Raw genomic sequence first — 17,281 nt, 5'->3', positions numbered from 1 at the left:
GGCCCCAATGATTTCTAGACAATGCTGTGGTTGAGTTTCGTGATGTGGAAGTCTCCAGAGCCTCAAGGGGTTAAAAATAGTCGTCAAGTGGCATAGTGTCTTACCTTGACCAAGTGAAGTCATGAGCAGATAGCGGACTCGAGGTCTCATGCATTTGCCTCCGACACCACAGTAAGCGAGAGAAAGGCTTGAGCGGCACCTGGGCGCGAGACCCTTTCTCAATCGTAAGGCCAGCCAACGAATTGACCTTCCTGGAACGCCGATGAATTGGGAGCCTGTCTAGCTTCCCGTTGCAGAATGCATAGACTTGTCAAGGGTAGCCAGATACATTCCTCCGCAATCTCACCCTCTGCATGGGGGCACCTCTTCGGTGCCCAATCGATAGTGGCAGCACTGGCTTCCTCCACACAATCCAGGTCGGGGCTAGGTTCAAAAGCAAGTGTCAGTAGGGAGACCATGCATAACGGAGGTGCGGTTCATAGTAAATCAGCCCTACAGGTGGTGAACCATACAACATCTGCCCCATGGTTTTGGATCGTGGCATAGCCACCACTAAGTACAATACTTGATCATGTTTGGAAATGGGCGCAATAGCAGCACCAACCGCGAAACGATCGTTGTTCACCTCAATGCCGTAACAGATTGAGGGCCGCGGCAAAAGCGGCTGCGGCATCCTCCAGAGCCAGCGAGGTCTTACTGGCCTTGCTAGTGGCCGTTACGCCAGTTGTCCGTCCTTCAATCTCTCGTGTGTTGCTGGATTAGGCAGGGTGATTGGCCGTGTCGTCTTCCGCCCCTGATGCACTCAAAAGGGGGTTGGCTTCTCTACAGTACATCCAAGTTATCTGAGACCTATCTGCATGAGAATGGGGGTCAAGGGTGCTGATGCAGGTTTGCCAGGCCAGGCTGCTTATTAGTCGCCCCGTGAGATGGGCTGTACTGTAGAAAGCAGGACCCTGTTTTCGAATCCGGATGATATGATGCGTTCTGTATGCGGCCTTGGGAAGGGAGCAGGGAGGATAAGACATTCCATGTGGTTTCGAACATTTCGCTGCTTACCGACAGGGTTGAGATCGAATGATTCATGCAATGCTCCGTACAATCCTGGAGAAACACACGCAGAGCGATATACCCGCACCCACACCCGCACACATAGGTATCATGGGCAATTGGTGCTGCCCAGCATGGGTTCTTTCGTAATGCCAACTAATTGCTGACTTGCAGGGAAAGAAGGCGATTGGGGTGTCATCTTCATCCACTAACCCAACCCCCCTCTTAACAAGCCCAACAATAATCAAAAATAGAATTTGCTTACCTTCCTTGGTTTTGCTTTGAGTATTCCGTGGTATTGCCATGGTAATTGGGAACATTGGCATTGCTGTATAGCACGCATGGGCACATAATGAATGGCTTGCTGTGCTATGCTCTCCTGGCAGCAAATCAAATGGTACATATAGGGCTGAATAAGGCGCTTGTACTCCTATCCCCTGAGGTACGGACCGCAGCAAGTACCCCCCCTCCCTGGCGCGCTTGTGTACCAGGTTATTCACCCAGTCCAGATGTCCAGTAGTGCCCAACGCACACCTATGGTTGTGTATACTATCGACTGCACACCTAAAAGTATCAATGATACTTCGATGGTATAAGTTTTTTTGATATACAAAATCGCACGGGATGGTTGTAGTAAATCTCGCTCGTCCTCATTGCAGTGAAGCACGTCTATGTACATGTACCTGGAAGGAAGACAGGCGCCATGAAAGCAGTGTTGGAGCTATAATCCCCAAGGTACATACATTGATGAAAGTGACAGGGGATCTATCGAGCTTGGTAGTCGATCCTGCTCACCTCCTGCAAGCGATAGGAAAAGCATACCAGGTACTCCGTAGGTTGAACTGAATCGGTAAAATGAGACATGAATTGCCAGTCTCCTTTTCCTTCCCCTTGCTTTCGGGTGTAAATGGTCCCAGTCCGATGGAACGCTAGTTGCTCGTCCCGCGCGTCCAGGATTTTAGATTTTAGGTGTGGTGGCCGGGTAGGGCAACTCAGACTGGCCTCTCTCCTCAATCCCAGTCCCGGCTTTCTGGCTCTTGCCCCGACGTCTTCCATTTCAGGCATTTGTTGCAGGGCAATTCCTTTTTCCATTGGTTCAACCCTCTGCCAAGACGGACAGCCCGACTCATGCGGGTAAGTCAGGGGGGAAAAGCATTTTGGTAATAACGAATCGTAATTTCTGTCCGTCACGTTTTTCCTTTTGGCATGAACGCGTTTCGTATATTCATTGATGGTCGAGTGCCAAAAACGTTGGCAACTGTGTGCAAAGTGCTAAAAGGCTAGAGTCCCCAAGTTAGCTACCTCGACTGGAAGCCAAGCAGCCACTAGGTTAGGTGTAAGCCAGCGCACTGCCCTTCAAGTGTTCTGTACTTCGTGATTTAGGCAATACGCTAACGTTTGACAACGGTTGCCTCACGCTGAATGTAGCAAGACCAGAGTTGGATGCTGTTATCCCCACGAAGTCTCGGCGCAATAGCAATAGTGGCTGGATTTATGCATACCGATTTTATGCTAGCACTTATAGTTTCAGTATAGTATTTCATCGATGACCAGGTAATTTAAACTAACGGAAGCGAAGTCACTACTCCATAGAACGAGACTGATGCCATGGAAAAGCATGTGGTGAGGAAGCATTCCGCCCCGCCCCGCCTCGCTTAACCGAAGCACTGCTGAGTTCATGCCTACTTCCATGTCAAGAGGGCAAGAGGGGTAGGAGGATGTGGAGGAGCAGCAAAACATGCATACAGTGCTTCTCTATTACCAGATCTACGATTCACTGGTAACCCCTCCTCCAACCATACAGGCAGGCGGCAGCAGAAAAATAAATAAAGAACGAGACATAGAACAGCTAGCGAAATTGCAACCACAGCAGGCATGGTGCTCGGATGATCTTAGACATGGGTGGACTGGAGCTGCCTTAACCCAATGCGGATAGAATAGACGAGAATATGCAGGTGCTAGCACTATTCTGGAGTAGCAAAAGAAACCAAGAAACCACCTCATCCAGTTACTGATCCATTCACCTTCACCCCCCCACCCCCCCTTCTCTTGTCTGTGATTGGATCTCGGCCGGGTGAGCGAGGCAGACTCCAGTAACTACCAGACCTCATGTACTGTACCGATCAGACATGGAATTCAACCTCGGCAGACACCTCATGGCTAATGGAAGCTCCCTTCGCGCAGGTGCTCGTCCCGTAGGCTGTTTGTTCGCTTGTGCGCTGCCAGGCCCGCGTATATAACCTCTACATACTGTGCAAGTATACTTTGGCGACCCAAGCTATTCCTCAAACAGTCACGTCGGAACATAGCCCTTAGCTTATACGGCATCGAGGCACGGGTCTGCATTCGTTGTGACATGGCGCTCCCAGGCAGTTGCACTCGCTGGTCAAAGGATCTGGCGCCGGTTAACAAGTCTAAGCAATATATATATATAAGCCTCATAAGATCATCACCTTCTTGGCCGGACTAGGGACATGATTTAGGGTTATGTATCATCATGCAAGCAATTTTTCACCCTGACGATCCATCTCTCATCTCGATTCGTTCAACATACTGGAGCACTAACTGGCCTCGGGGGATATCGATCCTTTGCCGCTGGTATATTTCTTACTACCTCCTGATATCATACTCTCGGCAACCCAGCTAATGAGCGTTAGTCGTCGTACCTGTCCAATGACATAAGGGGTGAAATGCGAGCTTGGAGCAATCTCATATGTAATGCGGCATATGTGCGGTACAGCAGGAGAAGCCTGACGACCAAGCCGATACGACTGCTAAATTTGGATCGCTATTGTAAGCACTAGAGACGTTTTGCATATCCAGCCAGAAACCACAGTTTGAGTTGTACGCAAGCTTTTCTCGTTGGCCGCCATAGCTGCCTAAAAAGCGAGAAGCCATCCACTGTTATGTGGTATCATGAAGAGTTGAAGCAAGTCAAGCCGACCACTATAACACTCACTACCAAGCCGGTCTTTTCCAACTGCCGTGGGCCAGCTCCTCGCTACATACTGTACGTATGTGTGTTCGTGTGTGTAATAAGTGTCGGAAGTAAGCGCTGGCAGCGGGGGACGGATCCAGATTCGGGCAGCAAGTCGCGTCAGTGTGAGTGGTTACGGTTGAATAGAGGCTAATGCGAGAAGACCCTCGTAAGCCTCCCGGGACGCCTGCTTTCCGTGCCCATTCGCCTCTAGCCAATCAGTTTGCGGTCTAGTACGGAATATCACCCTCGTTATTCTTCAGGACTCCACTTGAGTACTTTCGGCGTGTCGGCTACATAACAGAGTGCCCTGAGACGTCCGTCATGGCCTATGCTTGCTCATAACACGTCTAAGGGCGCGTCTTCTCCTCATCGTGTCGTCTAATGCCCAGTAGTGCGTAGATCATAAAAGAAACCCCCCAGAGAGGCCGAGTCAAAAGCTAATTGGGTAGTCTACCGGTTGAATACCGACGACGCCAGCAGGCATCTGGGATGTAAAATAGAGGGCGCAGATGTATTTAGATAGCAAGAAGAGCCGACTACAATGATAGCAAACATTGACGGCATGATGAGTCTAATGTAGGTACTTACGATGTTCTTGCATACTCTTGCGACTGTGTGACATGGTCGTAGTAGAGCGCTTCCCGAGTGAGGCTCTGTCGATACATACTACATACCCTTTCTGCGCGTCTATCACCCAGTCTGGCCACACGCCAAAGGCCGAACCTAATCTCTTTTTCCACTGGATGCCATTGGAACAAATCTGACAACGTTCGCACGGATGGGACGAGAACGGATTAACGTTGGTCCCAACTGACGAGCCGACAGTTCCTAAGGGCCGGTCTAGACCATTGTGGGGCCCGTGCAGGGTACCAGACAAGACAGGGATCGCATATCTTCTCCTCGGGACCGAACACATCAGGCCAAGCCCACTACCCCCCCTGACCCTGACGGTCTCTGGGCCCGGGTCTGCGCAACACAAAAGCTTGGAACAACATCAAACTGGGTTCTGATTGATCCAACCCCGACAGGAGTGGATCTCCCCTCCCCTCCCAGCATCACAAGTGAGCGGAGCGAGACCTTTCCCTCCCTCGACGAGCAAGAATTGCCTGCTTAGTACAAGCTTTCTTAAGAAAGAAGGAAACATACGGCACGCTGGCAGAAGATTGCGAATACCATTGGTAGTGCCTACAAAGCATAATGTACCTGTTTCCGACATGTAAATGAAGTGGTGAAGGAGAGCCAACCTCATCCCCCACTGCCGCAAAGAATACAAAGCACCTACACTAATGCGACTTCTGAGCTATTTTCTGCACGTTTCTCCTCTCCTTTCTCAGTGTGGTGTACTACTACTTGGATCCGTTAGACTTGCCGGCCGACTTACAACTAGAACCCCAATCTGCATCCGCAGGAAGCCGGGCATCTGTTGTGGAAGATACGATGCTGCAAGCTAAAGTCGCGCACGTCTTTAATCGACGCAGTCTTAAATTATTCTCCGTGTCTTGATATTGAGCATGTTTCTGTAGATGCAGAAGTAATCGTGGCCAATTTCAGATATCTAACCTAGCCGATACCAATACCGTGAGGTTGGTACTGCCCGTTACTCTAATTCTGCGACAACTCTCCCGCAAAGCTACGTATCATGTTACGCAGGGGGTTGTGATAGGGGTGGTCAGAACAAAAACAAACATGCCGTGCCAGACGCCCGGGTCCATCAACCAAATGACTATCAATGCACAACCTATCCGTCTTGGCAATGTCTTTGTCTGGGAGGATAGGAATAATAGAAAAGACACTCTATCTCAGAAACTCACACGCTCACACACACACACACAAGCCAAGGCAAGCATGAATGAACGCCCTCCATGGCTACGGTACCCGTACGATGTCACACGGCATCTGTGGGGTCGACACTATTGCATGGAAAGCCGCAGCATAGTGAGTGAAGCATATGCACAAAGGTAACTACATAGATGACTACTATTCTGGATGGCCGAGAGTCCATTGTTTTGCTTCTGTCTTCTTTAGCGGACTGTAACGAGGCGGACAATATCTCATCAGGTCGCTTTCGGTAGTAGCTGACCGGAATGCTGAGCTATTACCCAAAGCTCTGGCGCGTTTGTCTCGATAGGAACTGCGGCAGTTCATTCACCGCCAGAAAGCTTTGGTCTTAAATTCTAGTGGTTCATCCAATTTTTATATTGCAATTCAGGGATGGCCTCACAAATCTCTTGAATATACGGATACTGTTGTTGTTTTCGGATCCAGGGATATCCCAAACCCATGGGAAGATTATCACGGGTGCTAAAACTTTGGGTTGCGTCTGTGTGCTGGACCTGGCCCAGTGGACTGGGTCAAGCCATGATGACGGTCTTGGAGCACAGGCACCCTGTAGCATCATTATTACATACATCGTCTCGGATGACAGATCGATCGGGCTGTTTCTTCCTCTGGTTCTATTCGACTTGGCCAATGCCGAACGAATGCCAATGATGTAAAAAAAAGGGTCGAGAGCTTACAGTACTTCTCTTTTGGTGATGCAGCAGGGGCGGCGGTACGAGATGGACTGCATTCGCCCACCACCCTAATAAGATCCCAGGTCTGATCCCAGGTCTGATACGAAATGGTGACGATTCCACCTGGTACTTGGCGAGTACATGCGAGTATCACTATGTACTACTCTGTTTTTTCTAACATATCTGGCGAATCTGCCGTTGACCCAGCAATTTTACCCCTGATGGCTAGATAGCTCTTACAGGGAACCCGAGCTGCAGATTCGGATGCGAAAAACACAAAGGCCGAAAATGTCCGGACATGCGGTTGGCAAATTGAACTGTGACCTGTGTACGTGCATACACGTAGGTACTTAAGCTGGTTCTACCTCATGTATCGTCATAAAAGGCTTGCAAAATTCATGCGCCGACGTAAGCCTTGGGAGCACAAGCTAGTAGTAATAAGGGCTAGCGGTGGTAGGGTAAATCGTCAAGAAGAGCCTGGGGGAGTGCCAATCTTTGCCGGATTGATTAAAGATATGATGCTACATTTGAGGCATCGTGCGCTACTGAAAGCAGATGGGAGACCCGACCGAGTGGTTACGCCCACGCGCCATGGGCTGTACCCGCCTCCAATGGAATGGAGCCCTAATGGAACGCTAACAACATGGATGGTCCCTTAAAAGCGTTGCAGCATGCTTTCTCGCCAATTCCTTCGCAAGCCACTATGCACGGGATACTAGACGATAGAGACAGAGAGAGAGAAAAGGGAAACGGAGAGGGGGGAAAGAGATCGAACCCCCAAAGCTGTGTGGAGTTGGGCCTCTCTTGCGCTGTATCATTGATCGATGCAGATATCAATATCCCTAGGGGCCAAACGCCCAGGAGACCTCGTAAGGATTCGGTTCAGCGGATGGTCACGATTGGTGTATGTACATGCCTTGGCAGGTAGATGTGTTAATCACATTATGATTCAATGTTTTCCTTCTCCTTCCTTGGGCTGAACTGCAGACATGATGAGACAAGGGATGAAATAGGGTGGGATGGGATGGAAGCGGATAAGCAAAGAAGGGTTGCACGCTTACCTACCGATCGACCGGCTCTCATCCAACAACCCTCCACAGGACGCTAGGCATGTTCCGTTGCGGCTTCGACTTCCTTCGAGCCTACCTACCTACATAATGTAATCTGGACAGGTGCAAATAGGATTTCCACCCAGCAGCCCAGACCACACACATGATTGACCGTGGCCTCGGCATGTACCTGGTTCTTGGGGCTTGTAGGTTACACTGCATGTAGTCGGCGAACTGACATGGTCGCCGATGCACGAATCCGGATGAAGATTACCCGTCCTTTGGAACAATTGAACAAAAAGCAGGTTTCCATGGCAATGCGACTCTGCTATTTACATGATCGTCTTCAGTATCGAGCTGGAAGTAACAACGGTGAAAAGCTTCATTATAGGAAATGAATTAATATTGTTAGTGGTATAATTATTGTATGTAGTCTTCGGTTCTGGGGATGGGCCCAGAGCAATCGAAACTGGATGGCTCGGCTACCTCCGCGAAGCCAGACTTCTCACTCAATATGTACCTGACGCTGGATCCGGATGCCCAGCTTTGTGGCTTGGCTTGCAGGCGCCCAGGGTACTTGTTCTCCTTTCCCCGCGGGCACATGCTTCTGAGCACAGCTCCAGCGAATCGTCGTCCATGCGCGCGCGAGCTGAGCGGGTGGGGTGTGCGATGGCGTTCTAGAACGACGGAAACCTGCCAACGACCCTTTGCGCCGCCCATCCAGACTGTCGGGTTCGTGATGGCTGCAATAAGCTCAGAAGAAGCAATGCCCACCGTAAGCCTGGGTTACCATTGCGCGTGCCCGCACATCCCGACTGTGTCAGATCTTTGAGCCTCATGGCATGGTATGCCAGCGCCTGGATTCCTCAACAGCTCACGCGTGCATCAGGCCGCGGGCAAAGGAGTGGTCAAGACAGAATGTTCAACACGACAGCACATAATGGTAGCAATGTTCTGACAGGATAAGCCGGAAACAGAGTTCCAGCTCCGCGCGGGCGAGGCAGTATGAGTCCTCTCTCTGCCAGGCTGCCTTGACTAGTGCATTCGATGAGACCCTTGATGACAGCTCGACTCGATCCAGGCGTGTTGTGTTGGCAAATTCCTGCATATGTTTCTGGCTCCAGGGGGGTCCTGTAAGCGCCGGGCGCAAATCCGTGTGTGCCAGAGGACTTCCAATCCTACTCGGCGGCGGATTTACACGTTGGCGACCTCATCTCGCCATCCCCACCCTCCAACTACTTCCTCAGCTAGCCTTTCCATTCCGAAAGCTTCGCAGATCGCCACTGCGATAGCCCGGACTGCCCTCACCTCCTCGACAGTGGCGCCGTTATTGAGGGCCCCACGAAGATGCCCTTGAGCTGGGGGTTCACCTTTTCGCATCGCTGTGTCAGCCATTCTTCATGTGAACCCTACGGGCTGTTCAAAGCCTAGGCAGCCAGCTAAGTCTACGCAGCAGGCAGCGAACTTGAGGCTGTCAAGTAGCATGGTGGGAGAGAACTTACATCCTGCGGAATTAGGCCCGCTATCAGGACAAAGGACGTCTCGTTTGCTGACAGCACCCTCGTGTTGCTCAGGAGGTACCCGTACACCAATCGCGCCGTGAGGCCAAGGTCTTGGGTACCGGACTTGTCCAGTTGGCCCATGATCCGCCTTGAAATACTTCCATGAATTTTATAGAAGAAGGTCTGCCCACGTCCTAGAATCTCGGCTGGAGGGTTTCAAAAATGTCGCGTTGCCGCTCAGTAAGCGAGGGGTTTCCAGGCTCATCAAGCAGCTCAGGAGGCGTGACCTCTTTCAGTGATAGCAAAGCATTGATGGTCTACTATAGTTTCATTATGAGATATCGGATTTCTAATTGTCCAACTCCTAAAGAAAACAAACGCACCTTGGGCACGCCGCCAACAGCAGAGGCTTTGATCAGGGCCTCCCTCATCCGCCGCAGAACAAAGAGGCTCTCACCGTTGCCACATTGATCTACTTCGTACTTGTAGATATCTCTTACACCATGGGGCTGATTTAGCACTGCGAGCGTGGTAGCTGCAACCAGATACCAACAGTGATTAGGCAAATTGGGGTGGTTCCTTATACTTGCGAGTACCTTGGATGTGATGACGGATGGACCGAGTTTGGATGATATGTTTGTTGGCATTGCAGAGATAAACCGAGTTCCATGCAAAAGGCTGCACTGTTCTTTATTTACACTGCTTTGGTCAATCATTGATTCATGGTGATGAAAGCCGGAGTCATCGGTAAATCATTGTTGGCATATGATCCGCTCCGTAGGTTAGCCCGTCACGGCGTTTCGGGCCAGGTCACGTGTCCACTTCTTTCAAGTGGCTTTCCGGTGCCTGCGTCATTCGCATCCCGCGCTGCCGGAACCAAACGTGGCCTTAGAGCGAACGAAACTGGGCGCTGCATCAAACGATAATCAATCGTTTGCTCTCAACCCAGACAACCCCATTTATCCATAGCAGAAGATGGGCACCTAACTGCTGCCTATATCTCTTTCCATCCCAGTAGGACTTTGACAGCCCTTACTTTTCCCACGACGAGAGGCTTTGGCAACCATGAGGATACTGTGGTATGCTGGGGTAAGCTAGCCACATCCCTATAGCTGGTAGCTTCATTCATGGAGCTTTCAACTGACTTTCCTTTCGCAGGCTTCGACGGCGCTCGCCGTCGGCGTGACGGCCTATGCCTTCCAGCAGAGGGCCAATTTCTATTCGGCCATGGTCTACCTGTCGCAAAACAACCTGAGCTTGATGGTGAGTTCGCCGGGGCACGGTCGCGATCTGCGCGCTATGCGGCTGTGATGGGTGATGCAATGCTGACCCAGATGGCCCACGGCAGATTCTCATCAATGTCATCCTCCTGATGTACGGCACCTTGGTCTACAGTCTACAGAGACTATGCTATGGCCAACTGCGACCCACCGAAGTCGAGCAGCTTTACGAGAAGGCATGGTTCGCAGTCACCGAGACTTGCTTGGCCATGACAATCTTCCGAGAAGAGGTCGGCGCATGGTTTCTTGTCATGTTCACCGCATTGGTGACTGGAAAGGTATGGCAATGGATTGGCGAAGGACGTGTCGAGGTCCTCGAGCAACAACCACCTGCCAACCCTCGGCTGTTCCACACACGACTCAGCATATCGCTTGTATTCAGCATCATCTACGACACATGGCTGTTCGCATATGCTGTTAATACCGTCATTCAACAAGCCCGCCCGAATATGATGGTCATGTTCTTGTTCGAATTCGCAATCCTGACGACCGACTCGTTCCGCACCGCACTCCGATACATTCTGTCGCTGGTAGAGACGAGCATCACCAAGAAGCAGACGCAGCAGCGATTGGAAGAAAGACGCAAGCAGGTTCGAGATCAGCGGATGGAGATCCTCAGACTTCGTGAGTCGGGCGATGCCGCCGAAGCGGAGGCAGCGAATCAGCAGGACCTGCCAGATGAAGAAGACATTGACGAAATGGACATCGAGGTCCCCGGATGGGAGACCAAGGGGCAGTGGATTCTCACTCTAGAACTTCTCGCAGGTGAGCGAACTCATCCGTACAACGGAGTTTTGGATTGCCGTTACTGATATTGGGATGCAGACTTTGTCAAGCTTGGAGTTTACGCAGCGTTCTTTGCCGTCCTTATGATGTTCTATGGCTTGCCTATCCATATAATGAGGGATTTGTTCATGACGACGAGATCGTTCCTGAAGAGATTGAGTGCCCTCATACGCTATCGAAAGGCCTTGCAGGATATGGACAAGTACCCCGACGCCACCGAGGAGGAGCTGGGACGCGAAAATACGTGCATCATCTGCAGAGAGGACATGAGACCCTGGGACCCCACTGTCTCTGGGGCGATCGAGCGGTCACGCCCAAAGAAGCTCCCTTGTGGCCATATTCTACATTTTGGTTGCCTCAAGAGCTGGCTGGAGAGACAGCAAGTTTGTCCCACCTGTAGACGCTCCGTTGTCATGGATGGTGCGGTACCGAACGGCCACGCTGCTGCACCAAATGCAGGTGGTCAACAACCGGCTCCTGGCCAACCTGGCGCCAACAACGGTGGCGCGAACGGCAATCAAGGTGGCCAAGGGCGGCCGGGCGGCATGCGCATGTTCCAGCTTGGTCCACTGAGATTGGGATTCGCTCAGGGCAACCCTCAGAACCTCCAAGAGATCGCGCAGCGATTTGGCATGCCTCTGGATGGTGTTAATGCGCCAGTTCCACATATGCCTCCCCGCAGGCGCCGCCATTCCCGTACCCGTTGCAGCACCTGCTGCACCACAACCGCCACACGAAGCTACGGCGAACCCAGACAGGACTAACGACATGGCCGCACAACTTCAGGACATTGCACAACGATTGCACCAGGAGATGCAGTCTTTACAGGCAACGCAAGCGGAGCTACAGATGCTTTATGCTATGAGGGCGGAGCTTAATCGGCTACGACAGCTACAGCATCATACGTCGAGCATGCACATACCCGCACAGAGCGATGCTACTCACGGAGTTCCAGGCCTGCAGGTTCCCTTTCCTGCACAGATACAGGCCCATCAACATGTAGCCCCTTTCCCCATTATGCCGCAAATGGCGCAATTCCAGTATCCTCCTCGAATAGGCACGCCTTCGGTCACTAGACATGCCGCTGGCTCATGGTCTACCACTATCCCTGCTGGCAGTCCTGATCTGCCAGAAGGCGTTGTCATTCCGCAAGGTTGGACGCTGATGCCCCTACAACGGCTCGATCCTCAGCCTCAAGCTTCAATGGCCCAGATGACGGTGCCCCAGACAGAAACAGTAGAGCTGTCACAACAAGGGGCTAACTTGGGCGCGGCCGGAGCTGCGTCGGCCCCCGGCGAGGTCCCGCGATCCAGGTCAGCTGGACCTTCGACGTCACAAAACCAGCACGAGACCAGTTCTACTACATTGGCCGAGCAAAATCGTGGACGTGCAGAACCTCCTGTGGTGGCTGCTCCACAACCTGTAGCACCGAACTGGGGTGGCGCTGCGCAACTATTCTCGAATAATACACCCTCTACGTCGAGTCTTTTCCCCGGGAGCACTACTGATCACAGCTCGAGACCCAATTCTACGGATGGCGGCTATTCTGATAACGAGCAGCAGCAGCAGCAAGGGTCGTCATCAGAAAGCGTTGACAAGGGCAAGGCCAAAGCTGTGACTGTCGAAGATGCGGAAGATGCCGAGGATGAGTGAGACGAACCAAGTTCAGGGCAGCACTGCGTATCAAAATGTGCACATAACAATACCTACAGCCCCGACACAGATGACCATTGCACCTCTCCGGGGAAATGCGTACTCGATCCCTTGATTTTTTATATGGCAGGGCGTTCATGGAGTTCGACCTCTCTCAGACTCGGGAGGTCAATATCAATAGTACGCATACCTAAAATGACTGTACGCATTTGCCTACCTGTAGGATAGATAGGGTCCGTTGATTCATCAATATTTACTCCGTAAAAGATGATTACTCAGGCTGACAATATGAGCCAAATAGAAAGGGGACAGTGGTGAACTCTACCGCCTAGTAAACATCTACAATGGTAGGACACGATGCTCTCATCTATACGTGCGAATGTTACTGCAATTCGCTTGCATCTTGTACTCCTTTTGCCGTACTTGACCGCAACGTGGCTGTGAGCTTTTCCTCATGTCTACTGCGCACCGACGACTGTCGATGCGGCGCTGTCGGTTCCGTCCCCACGGCAGGAATGGGTTGTTCGGCAATCGCGACGTGTCAGCTTGAGAACAAGTGTCAGGCAGAAAGCTCTTGGCTAAGATACTACTACTACATGGTTTAGGATGGAAAGCGCGATGACTACAGCAACGCTCGTATGTACATGTTGTTGTCAGATTATTTGACTGGCCTGCTCATTCCTGTGCGGGCGACTTTACGAAATGATAGGGGTAAAGGTGCTTGTGTGTGCGTGCATGTTGCCTTTCCTTATTCCCGTTCAATGCCTTATCAAGTGAGGTCCTTCTTCTACTTGCCAAGTGCTGGTGGAGGACGAAGTTCATTCTCGTGGACTCAAAGTTTGGTGCTCTGAAGGGGGTTCATTGGCCTGCCACGTTTGCATTTACTTGGGTGTCAGAGCTAGGGGCCACTTGTTGTCTGGATCCTTTTCCCGCAGATTCTATTCGGTATTTTCTCCTCGGATGAATACGGGAGGCTAACGTAGTGGGAATATATGTATGTGTGTGTATGTATATATATATATATATATATATATGAATATCACTAGCAACTACGCCGCCTCGTTGGCGGAGCCGACATCATATGATGGCATTGACGTCGGTGATATGCTTACCACCACGGTGCATTGATGAGACTAGCCATCGTCGAGAAGAGAAGAGTCTAGAGCATTTTCTTACCCACCGTCGGAGGAATGAGAGTCAACGTTGCACACAATATGCATCTAGCATCAGAATCGAGGGTGCAAAGCACACACGCCTTGGCGGTGAACCGTTTGGGAAATTTCGGTCATCGTACATCTCGCGTCAGCATCCCCCCAAGTTTTTCCGAGACTGCTGTATCACTGGCCCAGATCCGGTGCTACCTGTCAAGCTTACTTCTAATCCCTAAGGGGAATAAACGAAGACCCTGGAAAGCAAAGGCGGTCAATGGAAGAACAGACATCCGGCACATGACAGGGGAACATTAGGGCATCTCGCTTACACATACGCATGTCCACCAATTTATAAGGAAGTACACGCTCATCCCCAAATAATTGTTAGCTCGCGATTTCGGTCGGTTAACTCAAAGGAAAGACAACCTCATGAGGGACCCATGGAAGGGCACTTACGGAAGATTCTGATATGCAACAATATAATAAAGGGATGAGGATGGACGTATCAATCCATGTGCAACCTTACGAAGAAGCCGGTGCATACGTACATGCAGGCAAATGCAGCCCTATGAGCCCGGCTAGCCGGATAAGGTGGTGGTGCGAGGGCCTGTATTCCACGTACTCGTCCTGCGTAAGCAAGCACACGCTTGCTTACCCATGTACATGTATCCCTGTGCTTACTCGGAGGGTCCTCCGAACTGGCCTCTGGATACCAGGCCTGTATGTCTGTAGAAACGGGGCCTGTTGACCAAAACTAGCCGCCTTCCATGGTTGGGGAAAACAAGACCAGATGACTTCCTTGCCATTTACTTTATTCCCTGAAGAAGAGAAAAGACTACCGCAGACCTTGCTTTGTCAGACCCGGATACCATGTGTGCGTAAGAACAACCTAGGGATCCTGTGCCCCATCTTGAACCCTGGACCCTTGGCCTATCCATCACCGGGTTACCCATTCCATGCTTGCGTGTGGTTCGCCACCCACGTGGGATGCTGACAGGTTGGGTTGGCTAGGAGGAGGGCGGCGGCAGTGCAGGAGGAGGCCGAGCCCTCGGGGCACACACAAACCCCGAAGCGGTGTAATCGTGCATTGAGGCTCTTTTCCTGTCCCACCGCTGCCTGCTGTTCACCGAGGTGAAGGGTTTTCTACTCAGCTCAGTGTCCACCTGCGCCATTTTACTCCCTGTCTGGTGACTAATATGAAGGTAAACCTTTCGGTATGAAAAAAGGGAAGGAGTGATAGGACGTAGTCATTCTGATTTTGGCATCCCATGGGGTTCTTTTCCATGCAGTTCAGTGGGAAAGAGTTACAAATCACAAGGCGCGTACAATTCTTTGTCAGGGTTTGCTGTATAATGATGCTCAAATTTTCGTGTGCTATTATGAGAACAGTGATGAGAACAGTGATGATAACAGTGATGATGGTGATGGTGCTGATAACAATGAAGAGGGGAAAGATGGGTATAAGGGGTATCCGCTACAATTCAAACTCATATGCCACCGCTAGCTCTTCAGAGAATGATAATCCCCGGGAAGATATCCCATCCACAGAAAACCTGCCAGACCTGTCCGTCCGTCCATGCAATAAACCAGCCCCTCCGCCCAAATGCAATGACAATAGAAAAGTGTGCGAAAATGCAAAGTGTCCGTTAAATCATCCGGAACTCCAAATACATGCATGCCATATTAACCCCAATGGCCAGACGCTCTGCGTGTACCAACCCAACGTACTCCTTATCCATGAATGAAACCTGTTACTCCTTAACAGGCAGGATGAACCGAACCTTCTTGACGGGCTTTGCAGCCGGGATGTTTATGGGTTGTGTTTTGTTAGATTCCTCCAAGTCCTCGACGCCGAGTCCCAGCTCGCTCATCGTCTCCTTCTCGGGCTCCTCCTCGATAGCCCAGACATCGGGGCTCGGCTCACGCCACGAGTGCCGCCGCGGCAGCTCGAAGCTGCGGGTGCGGCCTGGGAATGCGCGACGTGGTGGCGGGAGAAACGCTTGGCCGGCCTGCCCCTGGGAGAGCCGACGTGGAAATCTGCCGACAAGAGCGTCTCTTCAGCTGTGTTTGCTTGCGACCTCGAAGCGGTAGGCTTGAGCCGGTCGAAGCCGAAGACGGGATGACTGAATGAAGCGCTCTTTGACGATCGAAAGCGGATGTAGTCCTCCTCATCGTCACTGTCGACGTTGTCCTCGAGTATGGCGCACTCGTCCTTGTTCCTAGGTTTGTATCGCTTGAGGCCATCGAGAGTCGATGGGCTTATACTACGAACGATTTCCTGGGGCCGAGATGCGTCTTCGATCCCTGCGTCGAAGTCGAAATCAAACTCGAAGTCCTCTTCCCGGGGCGTTGCAGGTGTCAGGAAGTATGTCAAGGGGTTCCTCTGTAGTAGGGGCATGTCGAACTCATCGTCGTCTGTCGAGGCATCTTCGTCCAGCAACGGCGGGGAACGACTGGTGAAGGATGGAGGAGATGAGCCACCCAACCGGGATACGGCAATAGGGCCGCTTGGTCGCACAGGCATGGCTGTGTAGTGAAGTCTGTTGGATGACAGATATGTTGAGGGAGAGAGAGAGAGAGATGGGGAGAGATCAGGATGAGAAGTGTGTTGTGATGCTAGTTGGCATCCCGTCTGCTCTTATCTGTCTTTGGGATGAACAGAATGCGACTTATACCCAAGCTTTTTGATAAAGCGGGCTTCAACGGCGGCCAGGGAGTGGGTTGGCGCCGGTTCGATTTAGGGGGGCCAGAGGGACCGAAGGGACCGAAGGGAGAGGGAAGGAAGCCGGTGAAATCCTTCAGAACACAAAGTGATAGGTCGTGAGAGACAAGCGTCGTATCAAAGCGAGAGAAAGAGCAGCGGCGACACCGCCTCTTGATATATAATGTCGCAACAAACACACTGGTGTTCGAGGGGAAGCTAGTCGCCCCTAGTAAGCTGCCTAGTCATGGCCCAATCCAAGAGGCTGCCTTGTGAGGTGACAGGCTGAGAAGGGAGGGTGGTCATGAACCGCCGTTCAGCTCCATTAATCCTTGGAAGACACAGGAAAAGATTTACATTGTTCCAATTGTGGGGACGCCTCAGCGCCCGCGTAACCTGTCTCGAAACAGGGAAGTCGAGTGAATACCTAAGCTGGGGGCTCAGCAGGCAGTTGACATTCCAAACTATCGACTGCCCGGAGCCGAATCACGCGTCGGCCAAGGGTGGGCTCAGAGCGAGATGGTGTTGTGTGTGGGAAGGGAACAGAAAGCAGCAAGAATCAGATACGAAGCCACCATGGCAAAGTTCCCCAGAGCACGCACGCACTGTGGGTGTCTGG

At 51.6% G+C, this 17,281-nt stretch overlaps 4 protein-coding genes across 4 annotated transcripts; 1 reads left to right on the top strand and 3 right to left on the bottom strand.

Annotated features, from left to right (window-relative positions):
• Nucleotides 1-8,783: 8,783 nt before the first annotated feature.
• Nucleotides 8,784-9,232, bottom strand: PG994_009159 (uncharacterized protein; the record flags this gene model as incomplete). The annotated part of the gene is made up of 2 exons (XM_066860568.1): nucleotides 8,784-8,947; nucleotides 9,088-9,232. The coding sequence occupies 2 exons, from the start codon at nucleotides 9,230-9,232 to the stop codon at nucleotides 8,784-8,786; spliced, it is 309 nt and encodes a 102-aa protein (XP_066714157.1).
• A 53-nt stretch (nucleotides 9,233-9,285) lies between these two features.
• Nucleotides 9,286-9,738, bottom strand: PG994_009158 (uncharacterized protein; the record flags this gene model as incomplete). The annotated part of the gene is made up of 2 exons (XM_066860567.1): nucleotides 9,286-9,408; nucleotides 9,475-9,738. The coding sequence occupies 2 exons, from the start codon at nucleotides 9,736-9,738 to the stop codon at nucleotides 9,286-9,288; spliced, it is 387 nt and encodes a 128-aa protein (XP_066714156.1).
• A 418-nt stretch (nucleotides 9,739-10,156) lies between these two features.
• PG994_009157 (uncharacterized protein) lies at nucleotides 10,157-12,810 on the top strand (the record flags this gene model as incomplete). The annotated part of the gene is made up of 5 exons (XM_066860566.1): nucleotides 10,157-10,180; nucleotides 10,250-10,354; nucleotides 10,440-11,136; nucleotides 11,197-11,802; nucleotides 11,840-12,810. 5 exons carry the CDS (start codon nucleotides 10,157-10,159, stop codon nucleotides 12,808-12,810), a joined length of 2,403 nt encoding a protein of 800 aa, XP_066714155.1.
• A 2,902-nt stretch (nucleotides 12,811-15,712) lies between these two features.
• PG994_009156 (uncharacterized protein) lies at nucleotides 15,713-16,485 on the bottom strand (the record flags this gene model as incomplete). Its single annotated transcript, XM_066860565.1, has 2 exons — nucleotides 15,713-15,927; nucleotides 15,960-16,485. The coding sequence occupies 2 exons, from the start codon at nucleotides 16,483-16,485 to the stop codon at nucleotides 15,713-15,715; spliced, it is 741 nt and encodes a 246-aa protein (XP_066714154.1).
• Nucleotides 16,486-17,281: the final 796 nt, after the last annotated feature.

This window comes from Apiospora phragmitis (assembly GCF_038363925.1).
Source record: "Apiospora phragmitis strain CBS 135458 chromosome Unknown utg000008l:1.0-3514335.0:1.0-3519231.0, whole genome shotgun sequence".
Lineage (NCBI taxonomy): Eukaryota > Fungi > Ascomycota > Sordariomycetes > Amphisphaeriales > Apiosporaceae > Apiospora > Apiospora phragmitis.
Note: the sequence above shows the minus strand (reverse complement) of the source record. Positions and strands in the feature narration are given on the sequence as shown.